Source organism: Lycorma delicatula, chromosome 3 (genome assembly GCF_047948215.1).
Source record: "Lycorma delicatula isolate Av1 chromosome 3, ASM4794821v1, whole genome shotgun sequence".
In the NCBI taxonomy this organism is placed as follows: domain Eukaryota; kingdom Metazoa; phylum Arthropoda; class Insecta; order Hemiptera; family Fulgoridae; genus Lycorma; species Lycorma delicatula.
The window spans coordinates 98,330,104-98,357,861 of NC_134457.1; the positions used below are offsets into that span (position 1 = coordinate 98,330,104).

The 27,758-nt window shown below is 32.6% G+C and overlaps 1 protein-coding gene across 1 annotated transcript; it reads left to right on the forward strand.

Moving 5' to 3' along the window:
• The first annotated feature begins 201 nt into the window (after positions 1–201).
• LOC142321813 (esterase E4-like) lies at positions 202–27,465 on the forward strand. The gene is made up of 7 exons (XM_075360221.1): positions 202–437; positions 10,205–10,342; positions 13,763–13,907; positions 16,982–17,167; positions 20,398–20,594; positions 21,233–21,407; positions 27,294–27,465. The coding sequence occupies exons 1-7, from the start codon at positions 228–230 to the stop codon at positions 27,329–27,331; spliced, it is 1,089 nt and encodes a 362-aa protein (XP_075216336.1). The 5' UTR covers positions 202–227; the 3' UTR covers positions 27,332–27,465.
• Positions 27,466–27,758: the final 293 nt, after the last annotated feature.

Consider the following 27,758-nt stretch of genomic DNA (forward strand, 5'->3'; position numbering starts at 1 on the left):
AGCAACTTAAATCTTACATAAAATTTAAACTGTGTCATAGCCTGATTTTGAATACTTCTGAGAAATTTTTTAAAAGTAATTTTATTGCACTTTTCACTTATCTAATTTCTTTATAAAAATTAATCATTTTTTAAATTATTTTTCCTTGGTTTAAATTATCTACGTCATTACAAGGAAAGTAAAGCACGTATATAAGTGGTGACTCTACTCAGAACTGTGTTGTTGCGATGGAGATAATGAGGTGTTATTTTGTACTGGTGTTAGTTTTAGTACTGGTTATAATAACCAGTTGTCAACATTCCTCTGTAGATGTGTTAGTGGACACACCAACTGGAGTTATCAGAGGTCATGTTCTTGAAACTTGGACTAAAAATAAATATTATGCATTTAAAGGCATTCCATATGCAGAACCACCTATTGGAAAACTACGTTTTAAGGTATATATAAATAATATTAAATTTAATTATTTATTCATTGCAATGAAAAATTATTTAATTTTTTTTTTTGTATTTCGTTGTAAATAGTTTTCTTATTGTTTATGTTTCTATGATATTTATGTAAACATTATCTATATGAGGAATATTGTGATTCTGTATGACAGATTTCATAAATCAATTTCTTGGCACTTATCCAGAATTAATATGCAAAACATGTTTTATGTCCTGTCATTATTTTAAATAATAAAGTATTTTTATATGACAGTGGTACATAAAATAATAATTATTATTATTAAACTACAACTTTTTTGTTTTATTTAATTCTAAAATAGCATCAGTTAGGACAATTTATATTTTTTCAAAAACAGGATTATGCCTTTTTTTATATTAATGTATAATTTATTTTTGCATTTGTCAGTTTGATGTATATTATTCTCAGCTTAACTTTTCAATTAACATAAATTTTCTGATCATCTTTGAAAACAAAATGTACTGCACTGATTATTAGAGCATATGTTTCCACTAATTATACTGTCTGTAAATTAGAAAATTGATCAGGCTTGATTAATTACATTCCTATTAGCATTCCATTCCAATGGGTGATAAAACATTGTTTGTAAATTAAACATGGAAATTAATTTTATAAAAAAATCTTGCAAACCAAAAGGGTGAGGTGTGATCAACAAGTATCCAATCTTTCTCATAAAAACAAAAAGTTACTATTTTCTTGAAGCTGTGGTCTCATGCATCAAACATCACTTAGCCAATGAAGAACAGTTGTGTAATACACTTTATTGATTAACTTGAGGAGCAAACACTTTTTAGAACATGATGATCTAAAAGAAGAGCTAATCAAAATGAAAACTTGCTAATCAAAAAAGACTGTTAGCATGGCCTTCATGTTGTGAAAATTCCTCACAATGCTCCAGCCCATACATCACAACTTATCCAGAGATTCCTATCAAAACATAGGATCAAACAACTTCAGCAGGCTTCTTAATCACCAGACATGGCTCCCTGCAATTTTTGCTCTTTTCTAAGCTTAAAATTCTGCATAAAGGAAAGAGATTTGAAAACAGAGAAAAGATAAAAAGAAATGCCACAAGAGGACTTAGTGCTTGCTAAAAAATTACTTTGAAGAATGCTTGCAATAATGAAAACATGACTAGGATAAGTGTGTTAAATCAGAAGGGGCCTACTTTGAAGGGGACAAGTCATAGAACAAGAAAGGTTAAGTATATTTTTTTTATGAGCCAAGGTCACAATACTGTTTTGATCACATCTTGTATAATAAAAATGTTGATAAACTTATGTTAATATAATTCTATTAATAAGAAATATTTCTGAGAAACAAACCTAATAATAAATGATAGAAGTAGAAATATTTGTGATAAAATTACTTATATATATATATAAATAATATAAGAAAATAATTTTTATTTTTTTTTTTTAGTTATCAAACATTTGAATGGTAATTTTATGCTATTCTACATTCCTTTTAGTTCTTTATTAATCTGTATAATATGAAATATATACCTCAACATAAATCATTCATTAGTTACAATAAATTTCACCTTTGTAAGATTGAAAAAAAAAATTTAATGTATAATTCATATTGAAAAACTACCAATATCATTCATTTCAAAAAGTGTACTCTTATTAAAAAGAAAATAAACATTTATCTTGCATAACTAAGCAGATAGCAAAGAATAATTGTAATTTAATTATTAAAATGCAAAAATATTGGAATTTAATAACAATGAAAAAGAAAAGGTACTAGAAAAATGTTGTAAATATAAAAATATGTGTTTACGCCATTGCGTAAAGTAGTTTTTAATCCAATAAATTCAAGGTTATGGTTGAGTCTTGTAGTTATTACAGGCTTGGTAAATTTATTTTGGATTTTTGTTTGGCTTATCTTATGTGTACTTTTAAAATAGGATTTTTTTTGTTTGTTGTTTACGTTATCAATTTCTCTCGGCTCCAGTTTGACTTACTGTTGCATCATCATATTGGTGTCAGCTTATTTCTATCACGCATTATTTAGTTGCTGTTTATATATATATATATATTAATCATAAGTGTTTTTGTTCTCACCAATTTTAATGTTGTTGTCAAAGTTCCTAGAAGTCTAATTTTCTTTGTCTGCGACACGTCATTTCTTCAACTTGTGCGAATTCAGAAATTATTTTATCAGTCTTACGTAATTCTTTAGTGGTCTGCTTGCTTGTAAATTATTTTTGTTTTGTCTTCGTTCCCGAATTCCACACGTTTTCTCTAATCGTTCTCATACTAACACTTAGACAATACTCTTGTTGTCAACACACACACACACACACACACACACACATTCTTCTGCCCACTGCCTTGTTCGCTTCTTCTACTTCTCACCACGCCAGCTTTGTTCATTCTTTCTTTTTCCTGTTTAGCCTCCGGTAACTACCGTTTAGATAATACTTCAGAGAATGAATTAGGATGATATGTATGAGTGTAAATGAAGTGTAGTCTTGTACATTCTCAGTTCGACCAATCCTGAGATGTGTGGTTAATTGAAACCCAACCACCAAAGAACACCGGTATCCACGATCTAGCATTCAAATCCAAGTAAAAATAACTGGCTTTACTAGGACTTGAACGCTGGAAGTCTCGGCTTCCAAATCAGCTGATTTGGGAAGACGCGTTCACCACTAGACTAACCCGGTGGGTCAGAGCTTTGTTCATTCTGGTTCAGATTTTCTCGATGTGCGGAGCACAAGCTGGCCCTCCTGCTCGGAGGACCAACTTGCAATTCTCTCTTTCTCTCGCTTTGTGTGTTAATTCTCGGTCGCTGTATCATCTAGTTGTATTGTCAGTGTTTTGTAAATTTATAAATTTCCATGTTCGTTTTGCCCATTTCTTTGTGAAGTTAATTTTCAAATTCAGTAGATATCGTCTAGTATTGAAATTGGTTAATTTACTACAAACCAGCCAATTTTATCGATGCAGAATCTCTCCAAACTCCTTACTACAAAAATGAGACGCTCCTTATTACTCAATTTCTAAACAAAGTTTTACCTCTGTATTTTCTGATACGCCATTGTAGACTACGCCAAGGATAAACTGTATGTATTCATATGTACTTTCATTCACGAGTCATCTTTTACAAATTTATGTGTGATTAAGGCAATTTAATATTATTCATCATTTATTATGTTAAACAGTCATGTTGTTATTAGTAAAATTAGTGAAATACACAACTAATTGTACTTTATGTATTTGAAATTCAAGATTGGTTTAAAATCCATTTTTTCACTCAACTATAGTCATGCAAGTTGGCTTAGATAAAAGTAATGTTATTATTTCTCATGTGTAACATATTTTATGTGCTATTAATGCCAACTATTGTTATTTTCAAATCAACCTGTAGTTGAACAGTACCTCAGAATTATAAAAGATTATGTATGACACAAACATTAATGAACATGAATGTGTTGGTTAATAACATTCTATATACATTTTAGCAACTTTCAAGAATGTTTTTTATTGTACTTCATTGACTCTTGTAACTACACAACCTTTTGATTTCATTTGGAAAATAACATTTTAATGAGACAGTTATAGTCATTTGACAGTAATTATTTATAATTTTGTTTCTTTGTTTATTTTAAGTACTAAAATTTGTTATTCAAACTTCTTATATTTCACATAACTTCTGTGTTTTAGATTCTTGCTGTTGTTAATAATTTTAATCAATGTTAAATATTGTTTTGCTCAATCAAGTATTATATTATTTTTACAAATTAGAAAAAAGAAGTCATTAACTTGAGAATGACTAAGAAACTTAAATATTTTCAAGAAGGTGTGCTTACTAAATGAACTCTATTTATGTTTACTTATTACAATTTGATTATATCGTAATTGACTTTCTTTTTTACACTGGAATATTATGGTGGCCTTCTTTCTATTACAAATTAGAAATGCAAGTTTTAATTATTTAATGATAAGTTTGATGTTGTTCATAAATCAGACAAGGCTAGTGCCATTGATAAGAATTATTGTAATTTATTTTTCTAAGTTAATGACAATTGTTCATTGCTAATTTTCATTATTACGGAATATGTCAGTAATGCAACAGTTTTCCAGTTACACTATGTTTATTGATGTTATGTTTATAAGTATACGAGGTGCAACAATAAAGTAATGAGACTGATTTTTCTTTGCAAGATGTGGCAACCCTGCAGCTTGCGTAGGCACACCATCTTTGACCTTGGTCTATAAGCTACTTCTAGTCCAAGCGGCACATTGATGCAACTGCTCAGTCGTGAGTTGTGCTGTAATAAGTGAACACTGCTTGTGTCTCTCGTCACAGAAATGAAACCGCAAAATATTGCGCAACGGTATGCCATTTCTTTTTGCGTTAAATAGGGTGAAAACGCGACGACAACTTACGGTAAGCTTCAGAAGGCTTTCGGAGAGGAGGTTATGTCAAGAGCTCAAGTTTTTCGGTGGCATAAAATTTTTAGTGAAGACAGAACGAATGTTGAAGATGAAGACCGCAGTGGACGACCATCAACTCACGGACAGATGTCAACTTGACCAGGGTGCGTGAAATCGTACGATCCGATCGAAGATTATCCGTGAAAATGATTGCAGAAGAACTCAACATCAATCGAGAAACGGTTCGTCTAATATTAACTGAAGATCTTGGTACGACAAAGATTTGTGCAAAAATGATCCACAAAAATCTCACACAACAGCGAGAAACACGTAAAAATGTGGCAGCCGATCTGTTAGAGCAAACGGAAATCAATCCAGATTTGTTGAGCCGTGTTATCACTGGTGATGAAGGTTGGTTTTTTCAATACGATCCTGAGACAAAACGCCAAAGTTCGCAGTGGTGCTCAAAGGGATCACCCAGACCAAAAAAGCTCGCATTTCAAAGTCAAAAGTGAAATGCGTGCTTGTGTGCTTCTTCGATTCCAAGGGAATTGTTCATAAAGAGTGGGTGCCTCCTGGACAAACATTCAACCAATATTTCTACAAAGAAATGTTAGAAAGACTTCGTAAACGAGTTCTTCGTGTCCGTGCCAACATTACTGATAATTGGATTCTGCATCACGATAATGCGCCATCCCATACTGCTCTGTCAGTACAGCAATTTTTAACCTCAAAACAAATTTCAGTACTACCACAGCCACCTTATTCACCAGATATCGCTCTGTGCGACTTTTTTCTATTTCAAAGAGTCAAAATTGCGGTCAAGGGACACCATTTTGAAACAACACAAGATGTCCAAAAAGCTGTGACGAGGGTCTTGGAGGATATTACAGAAGATGAGTTCCATAAATGTTACCATCAATGGCAAAAGCGCTGGTATAAGTGTGTGCAATCAGAGGGGAACTACTTTGAAGGAGACAACACTAAACATGACTAAAACGGTAAGCAACATTTTTTTTCACATCAGTCTCATTACTTTATTGTCGCACCTCGTATAATTGTAAAAAAAGGTGTTTTATGTTCTTTTGTTTTCAGGCTTTGTTAAATTATAGATTTTCAAAACAATTATTTGAAAAATGTATATTTATGTATTTGTCATGTAATATTATAACTGATATGTTGATTCAGCTGATATTCCTTGTATAAATTCTGTATAGAATTAAGTTTATTTTGTAATTTCATTTAATTTTTTAAGGTTATGATTTAAGAAAAAGTTTAGTTGTTTTCTTTCTAATTAAAATCCAATTTCTTTTGGCAAATACGGGCTGTGTGTCATTTTATTTTTTTAATTTTACCCAACAATATGAATAAATTAATGAAGAAAAAACATACTTTTAATTCTTGTTGGAAAAGATTGTTCATTTAGATACAGAAGTAGACATTAATTCCCACTTATTATCTGTCATAACTGTAGAAAGTTTTTTTCAAGTTTTCACTTGAAAAAAGAAGAAGTTACTATTATTTTAGGTGTAATTGATATAATGCAAAAATTGTTAATAAATAATAAAAAGGTGATGATGTAATAATCCTCAATAAAGTGCTACTAAGACTAAATGATTTTACAATAAATGTGCCTTGATTGTTGTTTTATTTATATATTAAATGTATATCAATAAAAATATATAAGAATAATATTTCCTTGTCAAATCTTTACCAAATTTTTATTTAAAATTATTTTTTATCAGTTTCTAAGTTTATACATTGTGACTATTGTCTTAAGACTAATATGGAGTATTTCATACTACAGAGTGTCCCATATAAAACGCAACCCATCAATCACTCATCCATGAAATTTCAAAAGTCAAGCTTACTCCCTTACTCGTTACTGAAATGGACTCGTCCAACATCTGAACATCGCGGCGACGCAGTAGAGATTGCATTGTTCTACAACAATGCAATCATAACGTTCAGTGTATTGCTAGAGACAAGATGGTGTCTTCGCTAGATGAACGTGTTTTCATTGTCGAGTCGTACTTAAGTACGAAATCAGTGGTTGCAGTGCAAGATTTGTTTCGCCATAAGTACCCAGATAAACCAGCTCCTAACAAAACATCAGTATTAAGTTTAGTTGCAAATTTTAGAGAGACTGGTTCTGTTAATAACAAGGAACACAAAAGATCTGCGTCAGTGTTGAATACAGATACAGTCACTGAAATCAAAGACCGATTACTCGCCTCGCCAAATAAATCGATCAGATGTTTGTCTGCTGAAATTAATTTGTCTAAATCAACTGTTCATAGGGCGACCAAACAATTACAATTACGACCTTATCGCATTCAAACGGTTCATCGAATTATTGAGCCCGACAAAGAAAAACGGCTACAATATTGTCAATGGTTCCGTCGATTTCTGCGTGAGGGAATTAATGTTATGGATTCGTTATTTTTCACAAATGAAGCACGTTTTCATTTGGATGGCTACGTAAACAGCCAAAACAGTAGAATTTGGAGTGCTGAAAGTCCCCACGTTTATCATTAAAAATAATTACACCCGCAGAAGTTGGGCGTGTGGTGCGCGATATCGGGGAAGAAAATAATCGGTCCTATTTTTTTCGAGTACACCATTAATGCAGAACGATATCAGGATATTTTATTTCAGTTCATTGCACTCTTGGAAGAGGAAGACAGACACTGCTGGCTACAACATGACGGTGCGACATCGCACTACGCAGGTTCAGCTTCTGATTTCGTTGAAGAATTCTTTGGTAATCGTGTTATCGGTTGAGGCTTGTGGCCACCAAGATCTCCAGATTTGACTGCGGCGGATTTTTTTCTATGGGGTTACCTCAAAGAAAAAGCCTACAGCAACAAACTACGAACACTTGAACAATTGAAGGTCAATATTGAACAAGCTGTATTAAATATCCAGCTATAAACTTGGAAAAAAGTTGCAAGAAACGCTGTAAAAAGAATTGAAGCTTGTATTCAAGAAGATGGCAGCCACTTCCAACATTTACTCTAAATGTAAGGTAACGGATGGTAATAATAAAAATTACATTTACATTTACACATGCCTTTTTATTATTTCAATACCTACCAATATAAGGTTGGGTTGCGATTTATATGGGACATTCTGTATATAATATATAACTTAAATTTCAAACTGGACAGTAGAAGAAAACTTACAGATTGAGCAATTAATGCTATTTGATTTTTAGAAAAATGAAATTTTAAATATGCATTAAAAATTGAAATTCTTGATTTTTAATTATAATTTACATAATAGTAATAATATTCTTTTATTTTAAATAAAATATTATTAAAAACATAATTCGTTTTCAAAATACATTAAAATTGTGCTTATAGAAAATCTTTTCAAGCAAAATATGTGGCGTCTTCATCAGTTAAGTTAATAATAGCACTGTTGTTAATAGATCCTTTCTTGAACGGGTCCAGAAGACATTTGATCTGTTTTGAGTTTGTTTAATTGATATGCTGATTCTTTTTTCAAATTTAATTTGCCGTAAGTTTCTTGCTCTTCAAACATATTACTATTGCGGATTTTATATACTAAGTGTTTATATTATGTTGCGATTAATATCTTGTTTATATGTGTCCTGTTTTTATGATTTCAATTTTATTCTGTTGTGTGTAGAGCTTATTTCTTCTTTATAGGTAGTCTTTATGGGTGCAGTCTGTCCAATATAATATAGTCACTGGTCTGAAATTTATGTACTTTTGGGTTTTGTTATCAATGTGTATTTTCCTGATTTATTTTGCAAATTTTTATATTTGGTTTGTGGTTTTAAAGACATATTTTTACTAAAATATTGGCAATTATGTATAAATTAAATAAAAAATTACACTTTTGTCTGTAATCATTGAATAAAAATGATTTTTTAAGTTGGTAAAACAATTTATAACAAAAATTTAATATATCAATTCATGAAATGAATAGGCTGTTAAAAAGTAAATGTAAAGTGTATGAAAAACTATTAAAAATTTATTTCAAAACCTTCAAGTCGAATGCTTGCTTCGTTCTATTAGCGCAGCCTTTTATTTGCAGATTGTACATTCATTGTACAGTGATGAAAATAAGAGGAAAACTGTACCGGAGACCGGTAGCCATGCCTCCGTCAAAATCGACGTCAACGCTTGCTCCAAGATCGGCTGAGAGATGCACGGCCGTAAGAGAATGTTTAAAAACGCGATGTCGAACATACAGGTCTAAAATTAAAAAAAAACCCGCTAGTCATAAAATTCTCAAGCCCCCCGGGCATTACCTCGAACAGCATTAATAAACCAGGACTGTCCGGACTAATCCCGGACATATGGTAAGCCTACTTAACGCCTTCTTTCATATGAAAATGGTATAAAAATGACTAAGAAACTTTATAATTTTGTTAATAAACATAACCTAATTTTATAAATCTCAGAGTTTTTAAATTGTGTTAAATATTTTTTTTCTGTTGTTAAAAAAAATCATTTCAACAATAACTGGAAATATAGGTTTTTTTAAAAAAAAAAGTTCCTCTTGCCAAAATTTAAAAGAAAACCGAATTTGATGACTCTAAAAGTAAAATGACTACATTTACCACTTTAATGTTCTAGTAATTTGTTAATAATACACATTTTAAGACTTGCCTAATATTACCTGCACATGCAGGTTGACTTGCCTATATATTTTACAGGTATATTATAAGTTATTGAAATCAGAAATCACTTATACCAAAAAAGGCATCAAAAACACATTTTCTTTAAATGCAAATGATACTTTTTTGCTGTTTAAATAGATTTTCTTCATTATACAAACTGCAGGTGTATTTGGTAACCACATGATTGTGGATTGATAAACCATTAACTTATACTTGATACTTTACTATATTAATTTCTTTAGCTGACAAGGGTGTGGATTTTAATTAGAGAATTTTCAGTATAATTTTTAAAATTTATTTATTAAGTAGTTTGGTTATGAATAGAAATTATTTATTGTATTTGTATTCTGTTGTGAAGTGTAACTTGGGATAAGTTTAAATATATTAAAAATCTTATCATTTACTATCATGTATATATCTAATGTAAGTTATAAATTAAAATAAAGACTGAAAATTATGAACAGATCAAAAAATGTTTCTCAATTTGTAACATCTCTATTGATTCATATTACACTACACATCTATGTTATTTTATATCTTTTCATTACTGTACATTTCCTATTTCTGAAAACTAATTTTGGTAGATATAATTACACTTTTTTGTGTTTCTTCATGATTTTTGTATTCCTTTTATTATTGCTGTTGTTTTTTAAAAACAATATATAGAAAATAATTTTATATGTAAATCTATGTTTAGGCACCTGTTCGGGTAAAATCGTGGGAAGGTATAAAGGATGCTACTAAAGATGGTAAAATATGTCCTCAGGCTGATCCAAAATTTGTTGGTGGAACAGTTAATGAAGATTGTTTATATTTAAATGTTTATTCAAAAAATGTGAGTTGATCATTTAATATACTTTTTGTTAATTTTAATGTTGATAAGTAATTGGTCAGGCATGGCATTTTCACATGTTACTTGTCATTCATCTCATCCTCTGAAGCAATACTGAATGGTGGTCCCGAAGGTTAAAAAAAAAATTAATATGATTAGATACAATCATACATAGTGCCTTTAATCTTGAATTTTACAGAACTTTGTTCTTAATGATGGTATCTCTCTCAGATTTCCTAAATATTGTGTATGGGAGAGTATATAAAAGATTCATGAAGTAATTCTTCTTGACTGATTTTGATAGTACTTATGTATTAATGTAAGATTTTAATTGGTAAAAGGAATTTCATGTAGTATCAATCTGAATTTTTAATGGCCAATACTTATTTAAGAAAAAGATGATTTTTTTTTTACAGTAGTAGTGAAAAATTATGAGAGATCAAAAAGTAAGTTACACCCTTGCCATGTTCTTGAACTAAAAGGGATATATTAATGTCTTGTGAGGGCAGAACTGGTTGTGTTGATGCCTTCATGCATCCCCAGCAGCACTTCTGTACGATATTCAGTATGTGTGTAGTATCGTTGTCAATATGGCATGTCCTCTAGAGGTTTTGTCCAGCATAGAAGTGCGTTCAGTAGTCCAATTTTTGTGGGCAAAAAATTACAATTGTTATGAAATTCATCGCCAAATTGTTGATATTTATGGTGAGGATGCAGTGTCATGTCTGATGATCACAAAATGGTGCAAAACATTCAGAGATGGAAGAACAAATGTGAGTGATGAACTGCATGTTGGGCGACCTTCAACTGCAGACATGTTGGGTAATTCAGAACACATGAATGAAAAGATGTTGAGTAACCGACGCATTAAAATTAGAGAGACTGCAAGCGAACATAACATCAGTTATGGTAGTATGTTTTTGATTATTTACGATCAGCTTGATTACCGTAAGATGTGTGGATGATGGGTGCCATATCTGTTGATTGAGAATCACAAACATCAATGTTTTGCATCATTAAACGAGCATCACATGGATGGAGACAAAAATTCACTGCAGCAAAATAAGTGAAAACATCCCCACATGTTCAAAAGGTTATGCTGACAGTCTTTTTCGAATCTGAGGTTGTTTTTTACCTGAATTTATGCCCCAAGGAGCAACAATCAATGCCAAATCTTACTGTGAGACTTTAACAAAATTGTGTAAAGCCATTAAAGATCAAAGACCCGGAAGATTGAGCGATGGGATCTTTTTTTTCTTCATGACAATGCTACTCTTCATTCAGCCTAATGTGACTGCAAAAATTCAAGTGGTAAGTGTGGTCTCATCCACCTTACAGCCCTGACCTAGCACCCTGTGACTACCATCTGTTTGGTCCTCTCAAGCAAGACCTGGGAGGGGGGACTGTTTCTCTAATGATGATGAACATAAGGAAGCAGTCCTTAAATGGTTGAAGAAAATTGGACAAAATTTTTATAACAGTTGAATTGAAAAACTTGTCACAATGTATGAAAAGTGTTTAGAAAAACTTCGTGATTATGACGAATCATAGATAAAAATATGTAGTTTTGTTCAATAAAAAAAAATTGTCTTATAAATATGTGTTTGTTTCATAGAGGGGGTGTAACTTACTTTCTGATCGTCCCTTGTACCTGCAGGTTATGTATAAAAACATATGAAAAAGTTAAATTCATCACATAACTGTAAAGTATCAAAATCATACAAATTGTTATGTAGTTGAATTTTTTATAACCATTGCTCTTTCTGCGCAAGTAATAATAGACTGCCTTTCAGCACAGAAAATGATTGAATAAAAAGGATTTGATGATTTTTTTTTCTAATTTTATGTGCCATAATTTTTGTTCTATGACATTTGCAACAGAATGTGCCTTATTTAAGAAATATCTATCATGATACCAGCATGACAAAAGAGATTCAGGATAACCACAAACACAATTCTTGTTGTAAGGTTAGAAAGGAGTGATTGACATACATAAGGAACCTCTAGTTGGGAGTAGATTGATGGTGTAGTTTATCAATTTTCCTAGTCCAAGACCAAAACATAAGCAGCAAAAATAGTAAAAATGCTTAAAATCACATCTAAATGGCATGCAACATAGTAACACAAAATCAATAGAAAATTTTCAAATTTTTATCTTAAAATATTATTTTACAGGCTCACTTGCACAGAATTATCAGTTAAAATTTAATTAATAAAGTATTAATCATGTTTATGCGCAAAATTAGCATAACACACCACACACACACACACACACACACACACACATCTATATATATATATACACAAAATAGTTGTTTTGTCATAAACATATGATAAAAACAAGTAATTATATGGAGTAATAAATTTAATTTTATCAGGAAAAATAAATAAATAAAAGGTTATAACATTTTGCTATCAATAGTGTGTACAGTATTTTATTATACTATTGTTATTTTCCTCTAAAATATTATAAAACATTTTAAATATAATTTTGTGGTTTTATTTGTATATTTATGAGTAACTTGTGGTTTTATTTATTTTAAGACTAAATAAAAACAGGATTCTTAAATAAAGGATAGTAGTTTATAAGATTAAATATGAGATACAATAAAATATACAAACAGCGTTAACACTGCAATTATCTTATTTATCTTCTTGTTAATAATAATGGACAGAGGTCCATTATGATGGATTGGGGCATGTAGAGACATACCCCAATCCACCAGAAGGGTAGCTGAAACCTACATTGTTTAACTTTGTGTAATTTTAACCTATGTGTAACTGTCTACCACAGTTATTACAAGTGGAAGTTTTTGAGTTGGTAACTTGGGAATTTACATGATATTCCAGTATTCTCCATTTACTTCATTCAACATAGGGTTCATTGTAGCTCAATTTATGTAGTATATTTACCTGTAGTTTGTTACAATCCTAAATTTCCTGGCCAAAATATACTTTAATTAAGAGTTGGCAAAAGATTGGTGGTTGAGATTGGTGATTGGGGTGGCTGGTATTGAAAATTGTTAGCAATAAAATCTAATTGATTTATTTTGCCTGAAACTGTTTATCTTTTGCATAGGAAGACCAGACCATTCACATCACTCTGGTACACAGTGCAACTGAATGTCATCATAGCTCAGTCTGTTCTGACTTTCATAGTTTTTTCCCTAATGGCCTAAAAGTTACGTTTTTGATAAACTGCTCTTTGCAGTAAATAATATCTTTTTGAATCACATTATTATTTTCTAGCTTGTAAATAAGTATTTATAATGGTAAAAATATTTTATTGTTTGTGTTTTTTTTTATTTCAACTGTTAAGGATTAATTAATTTTTAATCCTACTGAAAAGAAATAAAATAATTAAAAGGTAAAAACAATTTTGTTCTACTATTAGAATTAAATTTAATTAATTTTTTTTTTCAGTTACTTGGCTCTTTGCCAGTAATAGTATTTATACACCCTGGTGGATTTCGTTTCATGACTGGTGCTAGTACTTGGTATGGACCAGACTATTTGCTTGATCATGATATTGTTTTTGTCACTTTTAACTATAGATTGGATGCACTAGGTAAGTAAATAATACTAAAGTCACTTTTAGTAACCTCTGTTTCATTTCACAATTCTGAAATTGGTTATCGATTATTTCAGTGATAATTGAATCTTTGATAAGAAAAGTGAATATTTGAATCTACTTTTATTGAATTCTATAAGGATGAAACAAATTATTAATACTTTATATTCCTTCAGCCCAAAGTGACAGGAAAGGTATTCGTTTTAAATTGCATTGCATGTATTAGCTCAATGACCTTTTTATGCAACCTTGTATCCGGAACTTTAATATATCAACATTGTAACTGAAACTCTGGGGACTAGTCATTTATAAACAAATTATTAATACTTTATATTCCTTCAGCCCAAGGTGACAGGAAAGGTATTCGTTTTAAATTGCATTGCATGTATTAGCTCAATGACCTTTTTATGCAACCTTGTATCCGGAACTTTAATATATCAACATTGTAACTGAAACTCTGGGGACTAGTCATTTATAAAATATTGTGAATCAAGTATCATGCTGTTTAATAATTCTTTCCTAGCTATTTAGATTTGAGGCAGTGAGTTAGTGCTGCAATATTTTTCATGAGAAATTATATTTTTTAGATTTGTCCAAATTTTTTTTTCAAAAATAATTACCCAAAATTAATAAAAATATAAGCAGGAGCAGAAAATTGTTAGAAGCTAGTGATAAATTGCGCATAAGCTTGTTTTATGGATAAAACTTAGAGTACTAAAATCTTTTACTGTTAACAATATTTCATTTCATACATAATTATTTAAAATATAATTCTACATTAATATGTATTTTTGATTATATATAAGTATATATATATATATATATATATATATATTGTCATGTGGTTTGCGGCTCGATCTGGATATTGAGAGGTTGACAATTTAGAATGATTATATGATTACAGTTTATTGTTTTAAAATGTTCATAATTACAACCAGACAAATTAAAAATAATAATAACAATGCTGATGAGTACAATAATGTTATAACAATAACAAGTGACAATAATAAAACAATTAATGAACACAAATATTAATATAGTAATTACAACCACAATAATAATCAGAATAATAGTAGTAAATGATAATAATATTACACGTCAATAACAACAAATCAAACAATTAATACCTAACAAAGTACATAACATAATACATAATCAAAACAGTAAGTATGACATAAAAAGAGAGCATAATCAACAGTGAATAACAATCAAAATATTACACATCAAATAGTCATAAATAGTAAATAATCAATACAGATTACACACAAGACAGAGTTCAAAATAAATAATCATTTGGAATTTATTACAGGTAGGTAAATAGAAAACTAAACCCATTAACAAAAGAAACCGCTAGTCCTAACCCTTTTTAACCATTAGTCTTGTTTTAACAAACAATCGTATAGTGGTCACTTGCAAATGCCTTTGCTATCTACTCTAACAATTTATGAATGAAGTTTATTGCATTATTTCTTTCACTTATATACTTATAGTTTTATTGTAACTTACCCATAGTATTTTTTGGTTGCTGGAATTACTCGTGGCGTCATCTTACTCATATCGAACTGGATTCAAGACTCTCCTTGCTAGACTAACATCTTGCAGACTCACACCCGTGACTCTCCTCATTGGACCGACGTAGTTACGTCTCGCTGGACTGGTTTGCAGAACTCCGCCGAACCCACGCGACTCCACACAAGTCATAGCCTCTCCTAGTTGAACTCCTCGCAGAACTGCCCTTGTGGGACTGATGTCGAAATGCCTCGCAGACTGGTTCTAATAGAACTCTTTTTATAGCTGGTCTTACTAGGCTATTTATACTGATAGCCTCTTTACCAGCCAGACCGGACCCAAGTCAAAGGGTGAGAACAATCGACCAAGGCTTTTGTTTCATGAATTCCAAACCTGGTCTCTTCTCACCATACAGCAGGTGTTCATTGTGTGTTAGCAGGCAGTATAAGAAAAGACGATTGCAAAACAAACCTATTCTTTACAAAAAGGCTTCTCCTTTTTGTTCCTTTCTGGATACTTGAATTATTACATTTTCTATTACCTTCCTAATAATTGGTAGGAATCTGTTACTCAGGCCCACTATACTGGACTTGTTATAATACACGAGTATATATACAGTATGTTCCATGAAGAGGTATGCACTTTTGATTTAGTATTACTCCCCATTCCTACACTGATTCTATTTCAACTTTACAGATCTTTTAAAGAAGGTGCTAAAAATGTTCTGTGAAAATTTCAATCTTCTGGGATTTATAGAAACAAAATGGTGTCTTTCAAATAAAAAAAAACATCAATTTCAGATAAACCAAATTTTTTATCATTACAAAATATCTGGTAAAAATGATTAAAAACAGATGATGTATTTTTAAATAGCTGTTCAAATTGATTAAAACAAGTTAATAATTAGTCATAACCATGGCTAATTATCTAACTGTTTTTAATTATTCTACTTCTAATTATCATTTGTTTATAAACATTTTTACCAGCTATTCAGAAGCGTATATCTCTTCTTGGGACACTCTATTTATTTATATATATATATATATATATATATATATATATATATATATATATACAAATGTGTGTGAGTAATTTCTGTAAACTTAAATTACGGATATCACTGCTTTTTATTGAATCCATCTAACCTCTAATATTCATTGATGAAAATTAAACAATGAATGAAGGATGAATTTTTTTTTTACTTGTTAGCTTGAGCTCATTGATTGGAATTATATTATGAAATAAAAAAAAGCAGTGGTACTCATAATAAAATCACATAAGATGACAACCAGATTAAATTTTGTTTATATTTTATAAATTAAATGTTAAACTTAAAATACCAAATACAGAACATAATATGAAAAATGGTTAACAGCTTTTAAAAAAATTTCTTCGGGGTGGATAACTATACTCTGTTGGATTATGTGTAGGTTAATATTAAACAAACAAAAGACCAAGATGTATTATAGTTTATAAATGCTAGTCCTTATTAAAACTATGATAACTTTCATAGTTATCATAGCTTTGATTGTATTTGTATAATGTTAAATGTTATTTTTCAGGTTTCTTAAGTACTGGAGATAAATTAGCTACTGGCAATTTTGGTATGAAAGATCAAGTAGAAGTATTGAAGTGGGTACAGAAAAATATAATACATTTTGGAGGAAATCCTCACCAGGTAACTATTACTGGAGACAGTTCTGGTGCAGCCAGTGTATTTCTTCACATGCTGTCTCCTATGTCACGAGGTCATTATACATTTTTACTATACCTTTATTAATAATTTAATCACAACTAACTAAATTTTATAGTTTTATTCAATATTACCCAAAAAATGCATTTTTTCACAAACAAGTTCATTGTTCAGCAAGAAATAGTACATTTTTATAAGGAGTTTCCTTTTTTTTAAACAAATTGATGTTTACTTATTTAAAATTAAATTATTTTAAATGATTAATTTTTTTAAATAAAATAATTTTTTTTTACCAATAACTACATCAAGTTTCAGCTATCTAGTTAAGGGTTTAAGATTATTAGGTATGACTGAGTCAATAAGGAGGGCTTTCCCATTGATATAATAAATAAATTAATAGTTAAGTAATATGATGCTACTGAGTTAAATGTTTCCAGTAGTTTTGGAACATAAACTGAAAATATGAAGCCCTTTTATTGAATTTCACCCTCTTATGAATGACTAAAAGAAAAATCCTAAAATAAATCTTCATAGGTAGCATCTGTGTCAAAGTTTCTGTCTTAAGTGTTAGATCCATCGGAACCAGGAAATCCTGTTCCATCATTTTAGGGGTGATAAAAGAAAACTACTCTAAAAATGAATTTTTTTTTTAGATGTATTCTAGGGAAAATAAGTAAAGATAGAATCAGAAATTAAAATGAAAGTGAGTAGGTATACATAGAATACTTAATAGAGTTGAAAAAGAGCAACTGAAATTGTTTTGATATTTGAAGAGATACCGAGTAGGCAGCTACCAGTTGTAATTCTTAATATTGTTGAAATAGATATTCCCAGCGGATTTTATTATTTGTTATTTACTTATTTTAAACTGTAAATTAATAAGGAGAAGATAAAGATTATGATTTTAGGAAAAAAAAAGGAAGGTACAAGGGTTGATATTAAATTAGATGTTACTGTTTTAGAAAAGGTTGACAGTTTTTGTTATTTGGGAAGCACTGTCACTAGCAATAATAAATGTGCCACAGAAGTAAAAAGAAGAATTGTACTGGCAAAATGAGCTTTCCAGGATAAAAAAAATATACTGACTGATAATCATATGTGTATGCAAATAAGGAAACAGTGTGCTAAAACTTATATCTGGAGTGTTCTAACTTATGGGTGTGAATCATGGACGCTTGGGAAAGCAGAAAGAAGAAGACTGGAAGCAATGAAGATATGGATTTGGAGGAGAATAACAAGAACAAGCTGGGTGGATAGGAAAAGAAACAATCAAGCATTAGCAGAAGATCCTTGCTAAATGTAATGCGAAGAAGAAGAGCGAAATCGATAGGACATCTAATACAATATAACCAGTTCTTGATGAATATATTTGAGGGCAAGGTTTTGGGTAAAAAATCTAGAGGTAGACCGAGAGCAACCGTCATCAATAATGTTAAAGAAAAGACGAACCTTGGTTCATGTAATAACTTAAAGAGAGAAGCGGCGATGATGGTGATGTGACTAAATCGACAAAGCGTAGCCTTTAGTGAATGATGATGATGATTTACTTATTCAACAACAAAAGGCTCTTGATAAATGATAATGTAACATCCAGTAACAGCTACTAATGCATGATAATGATCTTTTAATGTGTGAAAATATCATGACTGAGTAGGAGTCAAACAGAATCTCCAGGCATCTCTAAATACTGGGTATGGCATCTAAACTGGAACAATTGGCTTATTTTGAAATATCAGTTTGCACCTTTTTCCAACTTCCTTAGGAGTGAATGAAAACAAAATACTATAACTATTTTACCTTACTGTCTAAGAGAAACATATCTGCCAGTTTCAAGTTTTCAACTCTTTTTGTTTTGCCACCTCTTTTTAACCTCCAATTTAAATTCTGGGGTTATTAATTAAAATCTGTTTTGCTGAAGACCTGTTTTTCAAAGACTCCTTGGTAGGAAATATAAGAAATTTCAGCTTTCTAGAGTCTGGATGGTGGGTGAAGGGAAACATAGATATGAGCTTGTCAGTTTTAAAAATATATTACAGTTTCTAGAAATGTTGCATTCATTCTGAGTGTTTTATATTGTTTCATTTTATTCCAATGTTTATCAAATTTATTTACTAATTTATCATTGTTTTTTGTATTGCTTAGTAGGACTTATCAACTATAATTTATTAATTATGTATAATTTTTATGTGTAGTTTATAATTTTTATGTATAGTTTTTATGTGTTATAATTTATAGTTCCATGATGCTTTGATTTTTTACCCAGAGTAAATATAGTTGTTCTAAATAAACTAGCCTTTGTTTTTATATATATGTTTTGATTTTTGTAACAGAATATTTTTATTCCTAATATTAAATATTATTAATTTATTAAAGAATGAGAATATGATTTGTTTCTCATTCAAAGATATCTTTTCTTTACTGATGAATTAATTCATCACAAGCTTACAAAGAAGCTTGTACTATGTGGGAATATGAAAATAGAAATTTGCAGTGTGTGAAAAATGCCATGCCTGACTGGAATTCAAATCTGTGACTTCCAAATGAAAGGACAAGATCCTAGAAGGAAATCTGCAAATTTAATATATCATATTTATCCGAATTAAATTTATTTAATTAATCAGGTTATTTTTTATTATAGGACAACAATATCAACTAAATTTTTCACATGAGGAAAGTAATGAGGAAGGTGAGATGAATTAAGTGATAGGTAAAAGATGAAATATCCTTGACATCGGGAAATTTTGAAGGAAACTTGATGATCAATTTTTATGTTTATTAATATGTTAATTGATGATGCTGTCTATCATTATTATCACAAAAATATTTTCTGCATTATACTTCTGACCATCTCAGGATATTGTTTTTCTATGTTTATTCCCTTTATATGTGATTGTAATTAATAAATTTATTACACAAGCTCTAATCAGTTTTTATTTTGACTGGATTATTAAAATAAATTCTAAATTCTATTAGTGTAGAAAATTGATTAAGTATCTCAAAATTCCCCCCCCTCCCAAAAAAAAAATAGTAAATGTTTGGTTTTAATTTTTTTATTCATTAAATTATTTATAAAAGAAGATTTCATTCTTTTTGAAGATTGTATTAATAATTTTACTATTGGGTAATTTATCCAGCCGGCTAAATAATTTTATTTACAGAACATGAGTTTTAGATTATTTTGTGTATTGTGAGTTATTTCATTTTTAAATCATTACTTTTACTCTTCTTTTGTAAATGTTTTTTCTTTAAGTTAAATTGATGTAATATTTTATAATTTTGTAACAGGCCTTTTCCATAAAGCAGTTGCAATGAGTGGAGGTATTGTTGGAACTATTAAATGGTTAACTTCTAAACAACAGATAGTTATTACAGAAAAACTGGCTAAAGATTTTAATTGCCCGATTAAGCCTGCTAATGATATGGTTGAATGTCTCCGAAATATTCCTGCTGATGAAATAAATAGCAAATTTAGAGAAACTGAGGTAATAAAAGTAATAGTATAATCAACTGACTATTTAAAAACTTATTTTTCAGGATGTCCAGTTATTGTGTTGACTAGTATTGAAAATATTTTGCATCTTTAAATCAAAACTGAATTTTATAATACTTTTATAAGCTTTATGTGTTTTCCTTGTTCTTAAAATTTTACTGAGGTCAGTTAATAATTTAACTGTAATGTAGTTTAGGGAGTAAACAAAGTAGTTTGGAAACAGTCCTAATTTCTGGAAACATCTCCTGCACTCTAAATACTTTTATCCCCCTTACTCATCTAAATCCATACGCTTTATCTCTAAACATTTACTTCAATGTGTGCAGTTAGATAAGTGAAAATATTATAATTATTGTTCTATGTTCACTGTACTTTGAAAAGTAAATTTTGAAATGGGTTCAGCAAAAATGAATTAATTTTTATGGTTAAACTTATTAAAGCCAAATTAAGTTTTGTATATTAATAAGATTACCATATTAGTATTTTATTTTATAATTTATTTATAAATTAAAGAAGTTGGACATGATTGTATAAATCTCTCTCTCTCTTTTCTTCTTGTTTGTGAAACAAGAAAATATTCAGATAATTTAAATAAAACACAATAAATGAAAAATTAATTTATTTTTACAGGAATTAGGTCCTAGAGTGGCATTAAATTTTGGTCCTGTTATTGAATCTGAAGGTGTGGATGGTGAAGAAAGATTTCTCCTAGATCATCCGAGTACATTGTTTAAGAATAAGTTATTTAACCATGTTCCTGTTGTTACAGGGATAACTGAGTATGAGCTTGTTAGGAAGGCTGTTGGTAAGTTTTTCATTCATATTTATGTTTAATTAAACAAAAACTTTTAATTTAAATAATTAAAACGTGTTATTTTTTCAAAGGATGAATCATGGCTTTATGTTGTGGACATAAATTCCTCCTGCTGATATGGTTTACTCTGTTTTGTTTTTTAATGTTCAATTTCATTGCTGTGGATAAAGCTTACTGTATATATTGAGTAACATTATGTCCCTGAACACTCTCCTTACCAAGTAAATATACAAGACTATTGTATTTTTAGACTGTAGTGTAAATGTAACTACACACCCTTGCATGCATTTTAGATTAGCTTTTAATTTTAGTACCCATATAATTATAGTTTGCTCCAATTATCATATTACATTTTACTAAATATACAAGCTTTGGGAACAGCTGTGAGGAGATTGATATGTGTTATAAGCGGTGATACATCTGATCATTCCAGACAGTGTCTATCAATAGAGATAAATTACAGGATTTTGAAAAAAAAATTCAACAAGATTTTTAAAAGTTTTTGTATTTATTTATCAAACCTAATGAAAAATACTTTTGGACTGTGTTAGTAAAATAGCCCAAATATTTTTGGCAGTGGCAGGGTTATTTGTTCTAATTTTAAATTCACATCTTGATCTGGCATTTCTTCTGATATCATGGTTTCTTGGAATAAGCTACCTTATTGAAGTTAGGAAGCTATTTTGTTCAGTCAGAGACTTCTATTCTTTTGTTATTTATCATATATATATATTATAATATAATATTATATATATATATATATATATATATATATATTATTACTATATGCACCAACTGTTACCTTCCCTGGACAAATCCGTATTGATCCGATGAAAGGTCAACTGAGACATCCAACTCAGATGTTATCCTTTCCATCAATTCCCCGACCGACGTAGGTCTGCACACCCGGGGTATTCAGCACCGACATTTCCAGAGTGCCCAACATTGCTGCTAGGGCATTTTTTTTGGTTTTTCTGGCATTTCTCCCCCCCCCCCCCACAATTCTGTTGCTCTAAAGCATAACACCGAATGTCCAAACCACAAACGGCTTTTGTTTCTCAAAACGGTTTAGCGACCAATATCCTAATAAGCTTTCGACTAGACCTCCCCGCAAATGCACAGCTCATCAGCTGCCAGGTGGAATGGAAACAAATACTAGTTCAAATTCGCGTGGTTGGAGAGCACTTGGGTTCCGTTGCCCTTAAAAATGAACTAGAGGCGTAACGTCCCCCCAAGTCCTGTATAAATCTATAGAAGGACCTACCCTTAGTCGTGATATGCAATTCTTGCTGCCATGCTTCCATTGCGATGCTGTAAATCCTCCTCCGCAGTTGGGAGGTGGGCAATTGTTCGAAATTTAGAACTGATACATTGCGATCACCGTTCCGCTAGAGGCCCGGCTTGAAACGGCAACCCAAATACCTCGGCCTCCCTATCTCCACAATTTCCACATAGCTGCCCAAACCTTCACCACTAAATCGATTGGGAGAGCCTTTCCCAATATGGTGGTAGCCTCATAGCTCGTGGTGTCGTTTTAAACACAACAGTGCATACGATTAAGGCTCTGCGCTGGGAACTCCTTAAATTTTGAATAAGTGCTCGATTTCTTTCCAACCTATGCGCCCAAATGAACGCAGCATAAGAGGTCATACTTTCGAAGACACCTCGGTACATCATGTAAAAATGACGGCCCGATAGTCTGTAATCCTTCCAAGCAGTCCTCCTAAGCTTGGGCATCACAGAGAGGGCGTCCGCTGCTACTTTCCTAATGTGGATGCTAAACAGCAACTTCTCATCAAACAAAACACCTAGGTACTTATGAACTCTAACTCAGCTGATTACACAGCCTTTATACTTAATATGGAGGTAACGACTGTACGATAATTTGTCTAGACCCTTGAGAAGCATACACTTTGTCTTGGGCACAGAAATCTTTCAATTTTGCATGACCATCCAGCCCTCTGTGGTTGACAAAGCCACCTGCACCTGGTCTTCTAGCTGTGGTCGTGAACGACCACGAACTAACAGGGGACAGTCATCGGTGAAAGCATGGGCCGTGACCCCTTTTGGAAATGCTAATCCCAGAAATCTGTTGAATACCAGGTTCCATATCAAGGGACCGAAAACGGAACCCTGTGAGCTTCCCCTGGTGACTGATTTTTCCACAACTAGGTGCGCATCCTTAAACAGAGCCGTACGGTTAGATAAATAGTCTCGTAAAGTGGCCGGTAGGGCTCCGAGAACATTGCGGCATTCCAACTCATAGAGAACAGAAAATACAATAAATAGAGAACAGAGTTCCTAGATGCGGTTGCTATGTTAAATCTCCATCCGTAGTTTGCTTAAGAAAAACTCTTACCTCATTGCCGTGGAAAGCTAACCCTGAGTATGGCTGAGCACCAACCAATTATTGTGAATCAAGTGCTATAAAATGGTGGACAGGTACTTGCTGGCATATATCGACCTAGGCATGGCAGCAAATTGCTGCCTAGACGAAATAAATTTTTTTATGGATGTCATATATATTTTTTAGTTGATGGGGTGTGCCTAACCATTTTAGTAAATATATGACAAGTGAGCGGTTGGGACACGTAAGCCAATGGTGTATAGCACCACGCTTAGTCCGCTCATGCTATTAGGTAAGCTCTAGGAGCTATTAGGATACTGGTCGCTAAACTGTTTGAGGCTCAGTTGCCGTTTGTGGCACAGACATTCGGTCTTACTTATCGCGACCAAATGGGGTGGTGGCGGGAGAAATGTCAAGCATACCATACAGAACAGAACTCCAATACAAGGAAGGAAATGCTCCCTCTATGTCAATAAAAATTGCCAAATCATATTTACAGTCAGCGCTTTCCATCTGTTCTAGGGCATACCCTCTTCCCGTTGACTTCTTCCAGCCAGCTCCATGCACTCGGTGTTGAGGTTCTCAATAATCATCCCAACTCCGTAGGAGAAAGACACCCACCTTGTGAAGTTTACCGGTCGCCACACCATCCTCTCCGAGCCCTGAGAGGCTTTACCGAAGGTTGTCTTCAGACCCTTTAACTGATTACATCTTAGAGTCATCAGCCAGGACTCGGTCGGGATACCACCGATGTAAATGCCTAGGCAGACATTTGTATCAGTAAAATACATATCAAATTTCACGTAGGTCTCAAATGGACATCTTCACATCTAGTGATGATCACTGGCCGACCTGTTCGCCTCACCAAGTTCTCTAGTCTGGCTAACACGTTCTCAAAATATTTTATTCCTCTATTGGGGAAGACATAGCAGCTGACCAGGAGGTGTGATGTCACCCAATGCTACAAAACCAATTCCTTTGACCACATCCAGTATAGCGTATCGGTTGGAGACCGCCGCTACTGTCGCATCTCCGTCCTTGTCCATCATCCAGCCTCCTGAATCGACTAATCTATTGTTGGGCTCGGTTAGAAGAATTAAGTCCACCCCTCCATCCACTGCAGCGGCCCATAGCAGGTCATGGGCTGCCACAGAACGGTTGACATTCATTTGGATGCACTTCATGAAGGGAGGTGAGTGCAAGTCCAGCCTCCAGTCCGGTGTCCTCCCTGCCCACAATCAAGGCATTTTATAAGTTTTGCACAAAATCTGCCGCTTTGTGGCATTGCCCCCTGCAATTGTAGCACAGGGTCGATCTGTCGGGTTTTTTGCAGGCTGCCGCTGTGCTTACAGTTGCACTGTGGTTTTCTTGGTGTACCCGTAGGCCAGCCAGAGGGACGAGTACCTTGAGCACTACCTCTCTTCTTATTGCTGCAGCGACATTTACCAAGGTGGCATCCAGATTCAATTCTTTAACGTGGTATGCCACCATGCGAAAGTCCCTTCCTTTCTCAGTGACCACTGCATTGTCAACATTAGTACTGACCCGTCGCGCCATATCCTCTTTCTTCTTTGAGGACTAATCTCCTTCTCTTTCTTGGATCCTAATCTCCATGGTGTCGGCTCTACCCTTCCGAACTGACACAGTGTCCTCAGTCAGGTCCTCATCACCTAGCTCGCTTTTTACTTTCTTGAGTTGCTCAGCATAGCTGAGCTCCTCCTTACGTATTAGCACCGTCTTGGAGGCCGGCCACCGTGGTCTCTCCATCTTGCCTTTTTGAACTCCTACTAGGTGCAAAAGCCATCGCTCCTCTGATTTCTGTCTCCTGGCCCAGTACTTCAAAATTTTACTGACCTTGCTTCCTAGTTCATTGTTGGGGGCTGTCGGTAGAAGCTTGTTTCTCCCTGTCCTTGTGACTTTGGCGAGGGCCTGTACCAGATGCCTCACCCTCTCCAGATCTTCCTCCTCTACCACAACGGCGAACACTGCTAATTGGTCTATGTCCTCATCTTCCAGTATATATTATATCTCAATGTTTCTGGTGTCCTTAAGTATCGTGCCATTTGGAACGCGGCCACCTGTTGCCAATCTTCCCCCGATGCCTGGGACCAGCCTACGGGTTACTTCCGCAATGGGTCCTTTCTTCCAATTCTTTCTAGATCCGATGAGGACCATGCAGCCAATCTCACCAGGGTTCGGGAAACCTTCCCTGAGTTTTTTGGAAATTGTCTCTTTTCCATTTCATGTTGATGACTCCCCGTAGGTCATCCAGGTTACCTGACATCAGTATTTTTTCCACCATGTCATGACTTGCATTTGTGCTCTGTGTTTCTTCGTCTACTGCAAAGGTCATCAACCTTTGCAGTATTCCCCTGGGCGGCTGCGACCAATTCTCTTGTTCTTTCTTTGAGTACACCTACCAGCCCACGGACTATGTTGGCTATTAACATATCTTTATCGCACAGAGATAAAAGGTCATCCACCACCTCCAACAGCCTGTCGCTACCTCCGTTCACCGTCATCTGGTCTGTCTCACCAGAGCTACCGGATCCCTTATGCTTCTTTGTACGTGTTTGTGGTGGCGAACTTCTCTCCGCTGCAGATACCTCCCGTTCACACAAGAACTCCGATTCCGGCTGTGGGAAGGGCGGGGTGGTTCTCTTATTGGAGGGTTCTTTGAACTCCATCGCCACTGTTCCCATTGTCTGGAAGAGCGCGCGTGACTCCGGTTCCATGGGTGTAGGTTGGCTAAGTCAATCTGCTCATAGGCCTCCTCCCATGTCTCATCTTGTGCATCACGCACCGTCCTGAGGTTTGAGCCTTTGGCCTCCCGCTCCAGAGACTTCCTCATTCTAGTGCCCCTGGAGGAGCCATCAGACTTTTTGATCTCCTGGTACGAAATAGATTGTGACATTAAAAACAAGCCACTTGAAGAAAAGTGCAAAGATGAAAAACCTTCTTAATACAAAATGTAAAATAACGAAGCGCAAAAATCGAAATTTAACCTCAACAAAAATTTCTTAATCCTAAATGTAAACTCACGAAACTTTCTACGTCCAAACGTAGAAATGTCGGCCACCGGCGACATAGCGTTTCGGTGCTTATCATGGTAAGTACCAGTGAAAAATAAATATTCCTGGCAGAATTAACATGATGGTCAGTAAAATAATGAAAAACTAACCGTTGCTATGACCAACAGACCCTAGCAACAGCGAATCAGGAAATAAAATTAATTTAAATTTATAACCATAAAATAACAGAACAAAAAAAGACGAAATACAATAAAATTAACAAAAACAACACTAATGAACAAACAGGAACAGTAATAAAAGCGAGAATATGTAAAAACGAGACACTGGAAGCGTGTTGGCGAAAACGCGACCGACCGTCAAAAGACCAAAACAACTCACACATGCATGTTTATTCATAGTTATATTTTGTAAGGTATATGCTTGAATGTTTATCTATTACTAATTTATTGCAGTATCTGTAATTTCATTAATTATTTTATTTTGGTTTAATTTTTTAAGGTATTGCCAAAAATAAAACTTGTAGAAAAATTAAATAATGAGTTTGATACAATTGCACCCATTTTATTTGAATATGATGATAAAACTTTGGAAGAAAAGAAAAAACTAAACAATGCTTTAAGGAAATTTTATTTTGGGAATCACACAATAAATAATGCTTCATCTGAAGTACTTGGACAAGTAAGACATTTTATGTGTATAACCCCAATCATATATTTAATTGTGTTGTTTTAGATTTTATATTATATTAATAAATTCTTTAGCTAAATAAATATATAAATTAATATCTATCTGGTGATATATATATATATATATATATATATATATATATATATATATATATATATATATATATATATATATATATATATATATATATATGTGTGTGTGTGTGTGTGTGTGTGATAAATAAAGTTTTTAATTGTGATTTTTTTTTAAATTTGTAGATTTTAGTTATTAATTTTA